This window comes from Cornus florida, unplaced genomic scaffold (genome assembly GCF_030987335.1).
Source record: "Cornus florida cultivar Cherokee Brave unplaced genomic scaffold, ASM3098733v1 CherokeeBrave_3.0.0_Hap2_Chr06, whole genome shotgun sequence".
NCBI lineage: Eukaryota > Viridiplantae > Streptophyta > Magnoliopsida > Cornales > Cornaceae > Cornus > Cornus florida.
In genome coordinates this window covers 93327906-93344834 of record NW_026775576.1, presented here as the reverse complement: position 1 = coordinate 93344834, position 16929 = coordinate 93327906, and the positions used below count along the sequence as shown (strand labels likewise).

At 32.7% G+C, this 16929-nt stretch overlaps 2 protein-coding genes across 2 annotated transcripts; one reads left to right on the top strand and one right to left on the bottom strand.

Moving 5' to 3' along the window:
* Nucleotides 1-388: 388 nt before the first annotated feature.
* Nucleotides 389-2149, bottom strand: LOC132314613 (uncharacterized). Its single transcript, XM_059813453.1, has 5 exons — nt 2088-2149; nt 1192-1289; nt 1025-1089; nt 808-958; nt 389-702 (listed from the first exon to the last, which is right to left on the bottom strand). Exons 1-5 carry the CDS (start codon nt 2147-2149, stop codon nt 389-391), a joined length of 690 nt encoding a protein of 229 aa, XP_059669436.1.
* Nucleotides 2150-8347: 6198 nt separating this feature from the next.
* Nucleotides 8348-12230, top strand: LOC132314612 (probable glycosyltransferase At5g03795). The gene is made up of 4 exons (XM_059813452.1): nt 8348-8743; nt 9972-10222; nt 10655-11000; nt 11437-12230. Exons 1-4 carry the CDS (start codon nt 8348-8350, stop codon nt 12109-12111), a joined length of 1668 nt encoding a protein of 555 aa, XP_059669435.1. The 3' UTR covers nt 12112-12230.
* Nucleotides 12231-16929: the final 4699 nt, after the last annotated feature.

Genomic DNA, 16929 nt, shown 5'->3' with positions numbered 1-16929 from the left:
CACCTTCCTTTCCAGACTCGACTATTGAAATATAATTTCTCCTTCTTCTCTAGGCAATTTCTCGGTCACCGTCTACCTTTTGGCTACCACAGACGTCAACTTTAAATATCACTCTCTATATCTCACGCTTCTCTCTTCTTTTCTTTCTTTTTTTGTTTTACAAATAATATCTCTATAGAACTGATACGGCGTGAGTTATAAAAGATAATTATAACTGTGGTTGAGATAGTTTAGGATTCCTTTTTGAAATTTAAATTTAAAAAACTCTAATATCTTTAATTTAACATTCAAATAATAAATAATAAATAATAAAATATACTATACGAAATTTAAGGGTTTTACATTCTACCCACCTAAAAAGAAATTTCGTCCTCGAAATTTGCATACCTTATTCGAAGAGTTGTGGGTACTTTTCCTTCATTTCTGACTCTAGCTCCCAAGTAGCCTCTCTCTCGTCCTGATGATTCCACTGCACCTTCATCAAAGGTATCTCTGCCCGCCTCAACTGTTTCACCATACTGTCAACAATGCGAACAGGCATCTCAACATAGGTTGCATTATGACGAATCTGGACCTCTGTGCAGTCAATGGCCTGAGTTTCATCCCTCAAGCACCTCCTCAACATGGAGACATGGAAAACATCATGAACAGTCGATAGTCTGGGTGGTAAAGCTAATCTATACGCCACCTCCCCAATCCTCTCTGTGATCTCAAAAGGTCCAATGAATCGAGGAGCTAACTTCCCTTTCTTCCTGCCAAATCTCGTAACCCCCTTCATTGGTGATACTTTCAAGAACACCAAGTCACCCATACTAAACTCCAAAGCACGACGGCGTCGATCTGCATAGCTCTTCTGTCGACTCTGAGCTATGCGAAGTCGATCTCGAATGATGGCAACCTTCTCTGTAGTCTCTTGCACCAACTCTGGCCCCAATAAACTACCATCACCAACCTCAGCCTAACATACCGGTGAACGACAAGGTCTACCATAAAGTGCCTCATACGGTGCCATGCCGATACTAGCCTGATAGCTGTTATTATAAGCGAACTCAACCAATGGAATGTGATCCTCCCAACTGCCCCGAAAATCTAGCACACAAGCACGAAGCATATCCTCCAACACCTGAATAACCCTCTCGGACTAGCCATCGGTCTGAGGATGAAAAGCAGTTATCAAACTCAAAGGAGTACCAAAAGCTGCATGGAAACTACTCCAAAATCGAGATGAAAAACGAGGATCACGATCTGAGACAATAGACACCGGCACTCCATAAGGCTTAACTATGTCTCTGATGTAGATCTTACACAATTCCTTTACAGTATCAGTAGCTTATTTTCCAACTAACCAATCCAAAACAAATGGGCCTCAAACACTGTCTACTCATTTTCCAAATAACCAATCCAAAGCTGGCCTTGAGGAGTTTATTATTATTATTATTATTATTATTTAGCAAGTGAAATACATCCCCACTCCGCACACGTGCCTGTTTTTGCCCGAACTTGAACCCTTCCTTGTACCATTGTCTTAAGATAAATTTTATCACAATGTACTTCTATAAGCAGTTTTTATGCATAAATAACTGTTTGTTAAATTCTACATCACTTCATGACAATAATATGATAAATTGATAATGTAAGTGTCATCATGTCAAAATGAGGCTAAACTTGAATTGATAGTGAATGAACTCTATGGTTTAGTTTGGAAATATATATATATATATATATATATATATCAAACTCAGTAATCCTACTAATTTAGCAAATTGATCTAGAAAGACTTGTTATACATTTTCAATTGAACCTTGCTTGGTGAAATTATTTGACTAAGAGAGAGAGGGAGTCTTATATAAATATACATATATATACATACATATATATATATATATATATAGAGAGAGAGAGAGAGAGAGAGAGAGAGAGGTGGTGTATGGTACCTTAGTAGTTGAAGCTTGTGGTCCATTACATTAGATGGAAGGGTGGCATAAGGGGATGATGTCATTACATAAGTACTAACAGTGGGTGACGGTTTGAGTACAACAATGCGTGCGTGAAGGCTTCATTTTTTTGGGTGTTTATTCCCCACATACCTTTTCAATGCAGGGTCGTATTTATGGAATTTCTGGATATTATTGCCATTATTGAATACCATCGGTTTGTTGCTATAATGCGATTGGTACCAAAGTAATTTAATTTTTAGTAATCCAGACGAGGTGACATGCACGAGATTGAGCTTTACCATTCACACGTCAAAAGGGTGAGAGTAATTGCTACAACCCCTATTTCACTTCAGTCAAAGTTTTCTGAACTCACGTTGTGTGAGTGACGTCATATGTAGACAGTCTTCCACTCATTTGAAAAATATGTCTAATTTTTGCCAGTTAGACTAATTTTTGGGAAAGAAGCAAATTAAGGGAGATTGAGTCCACCAAAGTCCCACTTACTTGATAAGAGCAGTTTTAAAATTCATTATGAATGTTCCTTTCCCAACCATCATGTATAGAAAACTGATACGTGTATTAATTATAATGTACGAAGTTACGGGACTTCCCCAAAAAAATTAATAATTAAAGAATGGGTTACTCTGTAATTAATCTACTAGCTAGTATTAATTTTATCAATTTCTAATTATGTTGTAACACTCCAAAGTAATCCCACCACCTACGGAAGCTCATGGTTTTCAACGCAATTCCAGATTTAAATTGTAACGCTCCAATGCCTTCTTTAAATGGTTGAAAACCAAGCAAAAACTTTGATCTACGCTATTACGTTTTTTCTAACTTTCTTTAAGTTGATTGTTATATAATCCAGTTGTTTGTCAAAACTATGTAGAATATTACATTTTAGGTTCCGTATTTTCCTGGGTAATCAAAACGTTTACGACTTCAATGACCAACTTTTATTTGACATAAACAATTAGTTTCTGATTGCCCTCTTCAATCTTCATTTACTGTAATTGAAACGGAGAAATTATCATTTAATCATGTTTAATTATATTACCAAAAAAAAAAAAAAAAAAAGTGTACAAAGTATTTTATAAACAACTATCTAAATTAAATTGGTGGAGAATCATCTAATAATTTCTGACATGAATGTAATAATTTCTCTGATAGAAAAGTGATAAAAACTTGGTTTGCACTTCGGATTCCTTGGTTTTTGCAAGTTTCATTAGGTTGATGATTTTATCACGATCTAATTGACTGTCAAAAGCATAGATTCTGGAAGATCCATAATTAAGCACATGAATCACAATGGTGTCTGACTCATCTTGATCTCAGTGCTGATTTCAGAGGGTAAATATGAAATTGACTATTTCACTTTTTAAGTTTCTTAATTGAATTTTTCAAAAAGAAAAAACTTTAAATAGAACGATTTTCTAAATCAACTAAATTAACGAATTTTTTTGTTTTTGATTTTGTTTCATAAGCAGGTAATTAATCAGCATTAACCCTAAGTACAACAAATACTGTGACAGCAGATTAATAATATTAAGAAAAATGATGAAAATGTCCAACAGCCTATTCTTTAACTTGTGACAAGAAAAGGAAGGAGCAACTTTGAATTCACAAATTTCAAGAAAAAATTAAATTCTAATATGTTATTTATGAATAATGAAACTTCTAGTTACTACAAATAGTATTAAACATGACCTTAATTAAAAATAAACCTGTCTGGTAACTATCTTTAAATATCATGAAAAAAATAGAGAAAAAATCCCAATAATTAAGTGAAATTAACTACAAAAATTAGATCAATCAGGGTCCATTTTTACCTTTAAAAAGAATCACAAAATATTACACATACATAACCTTTCTATTATAGTGAAAAAAAGGGGCAAAAAAAGGATCTTAAACATTGAAATTGGCCAAAAGTTGAGGAATAAAATCAGAAAACTTCCCTCTACCATTGCACCTGAACCTGAGCCTAGTTATTTTTTAACGAGACCGACCAATAATAGGAGTGACATGTTCTAAACCCGCCCAACATAACTTGAAAAAAAATAATAATAAAGTAAAATAATTAATATGCTAAAGCAAATGTGATCCCAAAAATTAGTTTGAGCAAGAGTACCAAATAATTTTTTTAAAAATAATCTCAAATCATTGGTTTCGTTGAATCACCGTAACATATTTAATGACCATTAATCAGAAACCATAGAATAACTTCCGGCATCAAAGGACACCAAAGTTTCAAGAGGACCATAACTAGAAGAGTGGAAATGATTCGGGTGGTGGTGTGGGTATTGGTAGTACAGTTGTAGTAGGTGAAGCTTATCCGAAGGGAAAAGGTGGTACTAGCGTGAGGTGTTGGGTTGTTCATTTATAGAACCTGAATGTTGCAGTGGCATGACGTTGTCACTGGCCTTGATTTGGTCCCAAAACTAAGAATTTCAACCCTTGGTAATTATGGAATTTCCGAATACAGCCATATTGAATACTGTCGGTCTGTTACAAGTTACAACCCACATGCAATCCAAGAACATTTTTAATTTTAGTAATGGAAGGGGTGGCATGCCACGGGATGCAACTTTGTTTACACCTCAAATGGGGAAGTAATTGCTCTTCGTCTTCATACATATCTATTATCTAGTCAATCCATTTTTTTTTTTTTGAGAAAAAATTAATTGCTCTATATTTTTTCACTTTTTTATTTTAAAAAATTACATATTTCTACACTTTACTAGTAAGAATAATTAATTTTATAACATACGCAATACTCTTACAAGACACATGCACCGGGTAAGATTAGACAAGTTCAGACTCAACCTGACTACTCCTTATCAAGGAAAAAAAAAAAAAACTTAATCTGATTACAATTTAACTCATCTAGGTAGTCTCGCATAAGTTACTTGCTCAGATACTGGAACTTGATGCTTTGCACTAAGACCCACTCTTCACCTTTTTACTAAAAAAGTCATTGCTTTAGTGCATTGTTATCTACTTCCCCTCTTCTACCACTCTTAATTTGGGGCCCGAAATTGGTCTGCATTTTCACATGGAGTTAATTTTGTTTACATAATTGTAACTATTTCACCTTACTTGACATATTTGTGTATTGTAAGTTAAGGGACCTTAAATGAAATTGTGGTTTTCAAAAACTATAAATAAAAAAATAAGAAAAAAGTTACAATGGTCTCATCATATTTACAAAGTTACAAAATAAGTATAATCCAATATTTTATTTTTTTTTTTTTTACATTTTGCAGTGCATTAATTTGTTACTCTGTCACGTGTAATCCAAGTTGACCGTGCGATACACGGTGTCTTCTACTTCAAAAGTCTTATACGGTACTCGACGTCTTTTTCCTGTACGTGCGTCACGTCCTTTACGTAGCATTCTCTCATTGGTCGCATGGATAAACCTCGCAGAAGAATCTTGACTCAACCCCATTGATGACACACAAAGTTTAAGATTAGGGTGGTAAAATGGGTCAGAAATCATCAGCCCGTTCATATTGCCCACTTTTTAATGGTTTTGAGTTAATCATATTTAAGATGGGTCAAAAATGAGTTGGGTAATTTTTAATCATTTAATTTGAAAGTCAAGATGGATTGAATATGGGTATTTCACCCATTACATAATAGACACGCAATACGCATCTATTCTATATCACACTCAACTCATTTCTCTCTCTAAAATTCACTCACCCACTATTAGGGTTGCAAGTTGGGCTGGCCCAATCTAGCCCAATCCCAACCCCAACCCAACCTCAACCCGAAATCGGTTTGGGTTGGGCCAACTCGAATATTTTGGTCTGGTTTCACGAGTCAATTTTTTTTTTTTTCCCCAAATATGCAAAATACATTTTCCTTTTCCATGTTTGTAAACATCAAAGTTCTTAAGAAAAAATTATTTTTAAAACATTGATATTATAGTGCAGGTCGATCGGATTTCACAGGTCAATTTTTTTTTTTAAATATACAAATTACATTTTCCTTTTCCATGTTTGTAAACATCAAAATTTTTAAGAAAATTTTATTTTTAAAACATCAATATTTTGGACGGATCGGTTGGGTTTCATGGGTCAAAAATTCTTTTTTTTTTTTTTTTTTCAAATATGTAAATTGTATTTTCCTTTTCCATGTTTGTAAACATCAAAGTTTTTAAGAAAATTTTATTTTTAAAACATTAATATTTTGGACGGATCGGTCAGGTTTCACGTGACAATTTTTTTTTTTACAAATTACATTTTCCTTTTCCATGCTTGTAAATATCAAAATTTTTAAGAAAATTGTATTTTTTAAACATCAATATTTTGGCAGGTCGGTTGGGTTTCACAGGTCATTTTTTTTTTTTTATCCAAATATGCAAATTACATTTTCTTTTTCTATGTTTGTAAACATCAAAATTTTTTAAAAAAAAATTATTTTTAAAATATCAATATTTCTTCTCTTTCCTTCACTTCTCTCTCTCTCAAACGAGTTGATAAATATTACTGAATTTGAGATTTTTTTTTGATTTGTTATTAAATAAAATTTTAAAACCTTCTGGGAAAAAAATAATTAATAATAATAATAATAATTAATGGATCCACGGGTCATAACAAGTTGACTCTATACATTTTTGACCCCCTATTTTCAACCTGTTCTGAACATGTTAAATATGAGTATTGACCCATGTTTGACCTGACTATTTGCCACCCCTAATATAAGGACAGTTTTGTCATATTAGTTTTGTTATTTTGAATTAGCTGCACATATAGAACAAATCAAGGACTTTCCCAGAAATATATTGGGCTTTATTGTCATTTCCAGTTATAGACATCTCCTAATGCAATTTTACAAATTGGGAACACCATTTAAAATAGGAATTAGATTTGATTTTCTTTTAAAATAGACCTTTGCTTTTTCTTTTCTTTTTTGTTATAAGGGTAAGCTTTTATAAATAAAAAGAATACTTGTAAACCAATAACAATACTTGTAAACGAATGGGTGAATAGGCCATTCTAGCTGATGCTATCCAATTATATTTTTTTAAATAAATTTAGTAGTCATTATTTTTTTTGTTTCATATTAGTTGTTATTTTATTAGGTGTCTCAAATTAGTTGTCAATTTTTTTTTTTTTTCATAATTAGTTGTCAATTTTGAACAGTCAAAACAAATTAAATTCAATGTTTTTTTAATTACCCTTTTAAACTTTCAAGAATCTTTCAACCTGTATTTTATGAATTTAAAGTTTAAAGGACAACTTGGTAATTTAAAAATATATAAACACATTAATTACGCATCCCCTAAAAAAAAAAAAAACAAATATTTACAACTAAAATGGAACAAAGAGAATACTACTTTGTATATTTGTGATTGAATCACATCTAAAAATTATCTACTTACTAATGAGTAAATAAGTATTGTCTAAAATAAAATAAAATAAAGTTAACTCATACCTATTGAAACAATCAAATCAATATACCAATAATAAGAACATAAAAATAATTTTTCCAAAGGTTTTTTTATTTTATTTTATTTTATTTTATTGCTTTCTCCTTTACCAAGTCTCAAACGGTTGAGGTTGGAATTGTAAACTTGACATTTAGAAAAAATGCAGCAGGAAACAAGGAGGCTGGGTTTTTGCGAAATTGTTTTCACACATGTGAATGAAGACTAATATTATATACTATACATATACTATATATATATGACATTTGTTTAGTATGGTGCAAGTGTATTTAAACAATTAACTTAGAAGCATCACAATTATGTATAACTATTTTTTTACTCTTATATTAAAGAGATACGGAGTACTTTTTTTTTTTTTTTAAATTTACTAATTATACTGTACTATTTAATTGACTTCAAGTTGAATTGTACAGTGTTCTTCCTCTTTTTTTAAATATTCCTAAACCTACAAGAGTACTAGTAAGTAGTAACCATTTTGATGTCCGTTTATTACCCTATTTCGAGAGACTTTATTACCTTAATCCAAAGTCAGCGAGTACGAAGCAAACAATACTCGAAGTGAACAATACATTTTAAAAATCAAGACCAAATATTAATGACAAATCGGCGGGTCAGTGATTTGGGCAGGGTTATAATTGTAATTACACAACCCGTACTTTATTTATTTTGCATGTAGAGCTCAAAAACAGAGGACAGAACGGCAAGGCGCTTGGCGAGGTGGCGCAACCATCTCTTACCAATTGTTGCTCTTTTACTCACCCAAATCCCTTATTTTCTTCACTTTCCCTACAGAGGGAGAGAAAATCACTCTCAAGTCCCACCCCAGACAAAACAAGTATACATAGATGTATGTATAGAGAGATAAAGACAAGGTTGGGCTAATCAGCTCATTTTGGCAGGGAGTTAATCCAATTGAAACTCCATAGTTTCATTTTAGAGAGAGAGAGGGTAGATGGGTGATTGTAAGAAAAAGCTGTTTTCATGGTGGAAATCATCATCATCATCATCATCTTCCTCAACTACAAGGCTACTGTGGCTCATAGCTCCATTTTTCGTGGTGTTTGGATTTGTGGCTTTAGTGGGTCCAAAGGCCTCCAATTGGGTCTTTGCTTCTGACTACTATCCATGGGTATGGAGTTCTGTTATTTCATCATCATCTTCTTCTGTAACTATGAATCCAAATTTTACAGAGGGTCCTATTTCATCACCAAAAGAACGTAGCTCGCTTTTAGATTTGCCAAGAATGGTGGGTTCTAATCATATAGAAGAGGCTCTCTCAGATGATTCTCTTCTTAATCGCTCTTCTTCACCACCACTTGCTGTAGAAGCCATAGAAATCCAACAACCAGTATGATCCTCTTCTCTCTCTTCTTTAAATATTTTAAAATGTTATATATACATATGTGTGTGTATATGTGTGTTGTGTGTTGTGTGTGTGTGTGTTTGGTCTGTCTCTTTCTATCTTTTATTATTCTTTTTAATTTTTTCATTGATGATTGTTAGACTGATTTTGACAATGGAAGTGCAGTATCATATAACTTAGAGCATCCTGTTTGATTGAATCCTAATTTTTTTCCGTGTGTATTAATATATAATTACATATATGTGTGTGTGTGTGTGTGTGTGTGTGTGTGTGTAATGTGTGTGTGTGTGTGAATTAATGAAACATATATTTTCAGGGAACTTTCAATGAAAATAATAATAATATAGTAGATTTGTTCATGTTTAACAATTCTTTATAAGTTTTTCTTTTTCCCCCTTTCATGAATCTGTGTTGTACGAACACAATGAACAAAGGCAAATAAGTTAAAACGCCATCGTATTGACTGCCATGTTCAATAAGTATACTGAAATAATCAAATCCTTCTTCCTTAGAAACGATTTTTTTTTCTTCTCTCTCTCCTCTCACAGAGATGCCTGGTTTCACTGCCTTTAATTTCTGCAGATTATGTTTAACCTCTCTTTCTCATATATGTTTTCTTGTGTATATATATATATATATGTGTGTGTGTGTGTATGTATATAATAGTGTTTTGAATTTATGAGGAAATTAAATAAGGAAATTAACTTGAACTTTTTATGTGTAACTTACATAAAGATTGTTGCTTTACATAGAAGGGAAATGATATTCACACTCTAAGAAAATCTTTAGGCACTGCAGCTGTCATGTTAGAAGTGAAGTGCTCCAAATTATTTTTGAACTTTGAAGTTTCTTTGTATGAGCCACGTAGATCTTTGAAATTAAGCATATAGAAGATTACTGATATCAGTGAAAAAGTGTATATTTTTCTCTTTTAGTTTTTTATACTGTTGCCATTAATTATAGTGATTTATATATTATTCATTTATAGATATCATGATATCTTCAGAGAATTAAAAATTGGATTGGTTAATGTACTACATTGGCTGTCTAAATCAAGTGCAGCTGTAAAAATATTAGAACAGCATCAAATATTATTTGAAAGTTGGGTTTTGAAGATCTTTCTTTTCTTCCGTCTTAAAAAATTAAATAATATCATACTTTCACTTGATGTGATTTAGTAAGTAGAAGGGTAATTAATTTATGAATTCAGCAGGTTGAGAAGAAGGAACAGATCTTGAATATTACTATGAATGTTTCCTACTCCATTCTTTCAACAAATGTATCTCATGATCCGCCCATGACTTTGCAACGACGAGGAAAGAACATCAAATTAGAGAGGCTTGAAGCAGGTCTAGGACGAGCTCGGGTTGCAATTAGAGAAGCTAAAAACGGAAATGTAACGCTAGACGACCCTGACTACCTTCCAAGAGGTCCAATCTATTGGAATTCCAATGCCTTTCACAGGTACCCATATTGAGGGTTTTGGTTTTTTATTTTTATTTTTAATTTTTTTTTTTAAAGGAACTGATAACCTCTACTTGGAGTTCAGTTATTGCTTGAAATGTCCCTCGAGGTTTTGGATTCGTTTTGTCTATAATGCTTATGGCTAGAGAAAGTGCTCTGTTATAAGTTATAATGCACCTATAAAAAATTTGGGGCTCCTAAACGCATCTTGGCTTACTGATTTGAAGGAAAACTTGCTCCAACTTGGAACTTTTAGTTTGTGATTATTAGTATCTTCATTAGACTGTAGCACAAAACAGCATGCAAGAACCTTATTAGTTTTGCTTTAACCAGAACAGCTTCAAAAGTTATCGCAGCAACGAAGAAGCTGTAAAGCTTTGAGCTTATTTTTGGAGCTTCAATCTCACTGCTAATTCTACTTTGCAATTGCAGGAGCTATTTGGAAATGGAAAAGCAATTTAAGGTGTTTGTATATGAAGAAGGAGAGCAACCAATTTTTCATAATGGCCCATGTGGTAGCATATATGCAATGGAGGGAAATTTTATTCATAAGATGGAGTTTTGCCGCTTTCGGACCAAAAACCCCGACAAAGCCCATGTTTATTTCCTTCCTTTCAGTGTGGCACAAATGGTTCACTTTCTTTATGTGAGCAACTCGCATGATTGGCGTCCCATGAGACAAACAGTTAAAGACTATGTCAATCTTATTGCCGGAAAATACCCCTATTGGAATCGAAGCCTCGCAGCCGACCACTTCATGCTTGCTTGCCATGATTGGGTAAGAGACCATTGCTTTACTTCTACTTCTTTTAGAGCTTGGCCTGGTAAGTACAGCATGAACTTGTGAGCTAGGTCTGGACTTGAGTTGGTTTGCTAACATTTAAACTCGACCTTATACCATTATACAATATTCACACTGGCCTTTGAATTCAACACTCCTGATCTGGAACTTCTAATTGGAGGTTACCCCCACACACCAGTGTCCTCAATTTTGATCAATCTAAGTAGAATTTGTAAGAGAGTTCACAGAAGTGTGCTCAAGTCTTCATCAGATTTCCGAGCCATTCATCAAGATGATTTTACATAACTATTAAAGAGTTATTTACTCTGTGATGCACTACAATTAGTGCTAAATATATATAGTTAATTAGTTATGCATTCTAAACAAATAGGGGGTGTTCTATTGCCTGAGCAACTATTGCATTGCATTGCAGGGGCCTGAGCTTTCCTTCACGGTTCCCCACCTACACCAAAACGCTATTCGGGCTCTATGTAACGCAAATACATCGGAAAAATTCAACCCAGCCAAAGATGTCTCCTTCCCTGAAATCCATCTCCCAGGAGGCAGAACCACTGGATTGCTCGGTGGTCCATCACCTTCGCGACGTCCAGTGTTGGTTTTCTTTGCTGGAGGGGTTCATGGGCCGGTTAGACCAGTCCTCCTAGAACATTGGGAAAACAAGGACGAAGATGTCCAGGTCCACAAGTACCTCCCGAAGGGCGTTTCATACTTAGGTATGATGAGGAAGAGCAAGTACTGCATATGTGCAAGTGGTTATGAAGTGGCGAGCCCAAGAATGGTGGAGGCACTCTACACGGGTTGTGTTCCGGTTCTCATTAAGGACCACTATGTGGCACCATTCAGCGATGTTTTGAACTGGAAGTCATTCTCTGTCGAAATTCCAGTGAAGGAAATCCCCAACCTGAAGAAAATCCTAATGGGCATCTCTCAGAGACAGTACATAAGGATGCAGAGGAGGAGTGTCCAAGTTAGAAGGCATTTCGAGATCAATTCGCCTCCCAAACGGTACGATGTTTTTCACATGATACTTCATTCAGTCTGGCTTAGAAGACTTAATGTTCGAGTTCATGACATTCAGAGTTCATGACTGCCTCGTAAATTCAATAATGACAAGCATATTGTTTAAGAGACAAACCTAGCAGATTGTGTAGAGAGGTACTTCTATGTTGAATGTATTAAATTTGTGCAAATTTGTTTCTTTTGATATTGTAGTAAAATTTTTAAGGAAAATAAAATTACGAATTATTGATTTTCAGTACATTAATTAAAGATTTCTGGGACTAGGCAATTTTGTGTATTGATGAGGAAAACGTGTACTAGTAAATCTTAGCATGCGGTAGTATAATTGGGCATTATGTATTGGTTGAAAACAAGACTGGGTGTGCTTACTAATGGGGTAATGGCTTGCTTAATTGGAATTACTGCATACTTGGTAGGTTGTATGGTGGTTGGGTGTTTATATTCAATTCCACAATCAAGACATGAATTAGTGGATGTTTTAGGTTACCTACAGTAACGTCATCCTCACCTTCCCTCAACTTATCTGTTCAGGGTTTCAAACTCAACAATCCGGTTTTAAACTCATTGCGCTTGTGTTCGTTGCGTGACTTAACCCAACACCTTACAACACGAGTTGATGACAGCCATGCATCACCTGTGTTTGCGTTCATTGAATTGTGTGGTTCCAGATTACAAGCATTTGCCATTCAAATTGATAATAATAATAATAAATAAATAAAAATTGAACTCCCTGCGTCCAGACTACGGAATTGTACATCTTTCCATGCACAGGCCCCCTGGACGTTTAGTTTGATGGCTGGATTTCGATTGGTGCGTTCGTTTTAGTTTTTTGGGATGCGAAAGAAAAGTAGGATTTTAAAACATTATTTGTTGGTTATTTGTACAGTTTAATGATGATATGCAAAATAGAGAAATTTAAAAAATAGTATTAAATATTGTGAACATTGCTATATATATATATATATATATATATAGATTGGGTATATTGCTATATATATATATATATATATATATATATATAGATTGGGTATATTTGAAAAACAAATTAAACTGTCACAATTTTGCAAGTAAGGTATGGTGTTAGATTGCTTTTCGTAATTGAACAAAATTATTAGAATACCTACATTATTTTGTTGAGTGTTTTTCTAGTAATGCTATGTGAACATTATTTTAAATGAAATACCCCGCCTAGGTCAAAAATATGCATCCGTTGAATTTATATTTCTTACTCAACGAAAAAACTCTTATTATATGCATATAAGTGTGTCTGGCAAAAAGAACATGAGGCCCGAAGGCCATTTCCATCTTACAAAGGAAATTGACCCAAAACAAGCCCAAAACTATATGACCAGAGAACGAGTAAGTGGAGCCCAGCAACATAGCGAAACCCAACATAGCATGGACCCAATCGGAGGGCCTTACTGGTGTCAGAGTAATTTAGGAGTTTGGTGAGGAGAAAAAAAAAAAATATTTGCTGTCATAACCTAACTTTCTTGTAAAAAAATTTTACAAAAAATACACGAAAATTTTAACTTCTTTAAAAAGTTTTATGTTATTAAAATTATAAAATGATAATTTATTATATTTTTTTTAAAAAAATTAACACTAAACAAATAGTGACCATATTACTATACTTTAATTTTTTTTTTTTTCGTGAACCAAAGCAGTATAGTTTACTCCGTTATTCTTATAAAATTCAAGAATGAACCCCCCTTCCCACTATATATATGAGTGGTGCTACATTGCCCTACCCACTATATGCAACCGCCTGTCATGTGTGGCCGTCCAACGTGTCAATTTTCTTTTTTTTCTTTTTCTTTTTTTTTTTTTTGGAACCGGATGCCCCCTCCTCTCTCTCCCCATTATTCACCGTCTGTCATGCGTGCTGTCCAATGTGTCAATTTTCTTTTCTTTTTTATGTTTTTTTGAACCAGATGCCCCTTCTCTCCCCCTCTCCTCTCTCTCTCTCTCAAAGTAGGCGACGAACCCATCCATCCAGCGAACATTCCGCCACCACCGATGAACCCATCTTCTCCATCAAAACTATCTTTATCTCTCCAGTAAACTCCCTCTCTAAAAACCAGTACCTGAAACGGAGACCCATTTTCATTGTCAGAAAAAATATATATTTTCTGAGACCCATTTAGTTTCTCAAACCGTTGATGAAATTGGGGGCGATCGATCTCCATCTACAAATCCAAAGAGCTCAATCCATCACCCTCCATGGCCTCCACTTCAATCTCACCTCAACAAACCAACCAAAAACAATCGAAAAAAAAAAAAAAAACAACCAAAAACAAACCCATTGAGGCAAGCATATATATATGTACATCAATATAGAGATTCGTAATTACCCAAAAAAATAAAGAGATTTGTTGTGTGTGTGTATTATCATGTAGATAAAGAGCGAGTAGAGAGGGGTTTGGTAATATTGCTGATGAGTCTTTTGGGTTCTAATTTGGTTTTCAAGGTCACATTCATGATACAGAGAAAACATTGATTGTGTTGGTGGTTTGGTGAGTTTATATATATATATATTTTTTTTTTTTTTAATTGTATGCAACTAATAGATTTTAGCAGAAAGCTTCACGAAACTGGGTCAATTAATGCCAGATTAAACACAAAATGAAAGGATAAAGCTTCACGAAACTGGGTCTCTTAACGCCAGACTAAACTTGGTCTGCTCCGGCGAGCCATTGGTCGACACATTTTCGGTGTGCACCAACCAATTGGCAGATTCATTTACTCCGGTTGATTCCTCCGCTTCTACTGTGCCTCTTGTTTGCAATCAAAGACACAACAGTGCGGCCGTCAAGCATACGACATGGGTCGCACACCCAATTGGATCACTTGCAGTCCAGTCCTGTGTCGCATCTGGTGAAGAGACTTGAAATATTTGAACAACAGTGAGCTTCACGAATTCGTCCGGAAAGGACATGAAAACACAGCTTGCCGCCGATGATGGAGAGTAGAAATCGTCTTCTCCGATTCGCCTTTATGTGACTGGTTCAAGTTGATTTGGGTATATTATCGGTGGGTTTTGATGTGTATGAGAGAGGAGAGAGATGGTTGTGGCAGTGGCTATGGTGGGTGTGAGGTGGGTGGTCCGTCGATTCTCCGTAGAGAGATCAGAGGTTTGAAAGAGAGAGATGAGAGGGTAAAGCAGTGACGAAAAAAGGGCAAGGAACGTGTGCGCCAGATGGACCAATCTATTATTGACACGTACCGTCGGTTTTTAACGGGTGAAAATTAACATTTTTCATATATATATACTAGTAAAATGATAACGTAAGTAAAATCTAATTTAAATTAATATTTAACAAAGTAATTAAATATTTATTATCTAAAATAGTAATTAATTTTCATTGGTAATTTCTTTAATAATTTAAAATATCTTCGTTGAATTTCAATTAAACATATTATTTTATTAATTTTAATTAAACAATTGGTAACTTATTTTATTATTTGATAATTTATTTTATTATTTAATCTACAAATAATTTGATACCTCTTGATTGAATTTCAATTAACATAATATAATTTATTTTAATGGATAAATTATAGGATTTATTTTAATTGGCAACTTATTTTATTATTTGGTAAATTATTCTATTATTTTATATATAAATAATTTGAAACATAATTTCAATTAAACAATTACCTATTTAGTTTTAATTAATAATTTATTTAATGATTTGAAACATTTTGATTGAATTTTAATTAAATAATTACCTATTTATGTTGTTTTAAGAATTCGGAGCATAATAGAATTTATTTTAATTGGTAACTTATTTTATTATTTTATTTATAAATGATTTAAAAGATCATGATTGAATTTCAATTAAAAAATTACCTATTAAATTTTAATTGATAATTCTATTTTTGGCAGTCAAAAGGATAATTTATTTCATAATAACCGTTTTTTTTTCTTTTTTTTTGTACAATCAAAAGAGATATCTATTCAACAAATTTGAATTTTTTTCAATTTTGCCAAAGAGGTAACTTTATTTTTTGGTAATTTTTTATGGGTCATATCAAAAGAAATAATTTATACGATAAAAATAATTTTTTTCAATTTTTTTTTTCTTATCAAAAGAGATAATTTATTCAATAGAGATTAAAAAAAAAAAAAATTCCTTTTGAACATTTTTTTTTTTTTTTTTATAAAAAGAGATAATTTATTCAATAGAGATATTTTTTTTTTCCTTTTGTACTTTTTATAATTATTATTTTTTTTGGATCTTGACAACAAAGATAATTTATTCACTAAATATATTTTTATGGAGTTTATTTTTCTTCATGTCAAAAGAGATAATATTTTAAATTGTTACTTTTTATTTTTTTTATCCGGCCAAAAGAGGCAATTTATTCAATATAACAAAATTTAATTTTTTTTTAGCTCCCTTAAAAAAATTATTCAATATTTATTTTATTATATTTTTGTTGTCGAAATTAAGATACTTAAAATATTAAAAATTAAAGATAAGGAGAGAAAATATGAAAGGGCAATTGTGTTATTTAAAAAGTAATGATTATTTACTTATAAAGGTAATATTAGAATTGTCATTTCATTTAAGATTGCAGTGCAAATGTTGAAAAGTAAATTACGGATATTTTCTCTCTAAATGATTTGACACATGTTCATTAAATTTCAATTAACATCATAAGATTTATTTTAATTGGTAACTTATAGAATTATTTTAATTGGTAACTTTTTCTTATATGGTAAATTATTTTATTTATAAATTATTTGAAACATCTTGATTGAATTTTAATTAAACAATTACCTATTTTATTTTAATATGTAATCTATTTAATTCTTTGAAACATATTGATTGAATTTCAATTAAACAATTACGATTCATTTAAATTGGTAACTTAGTTT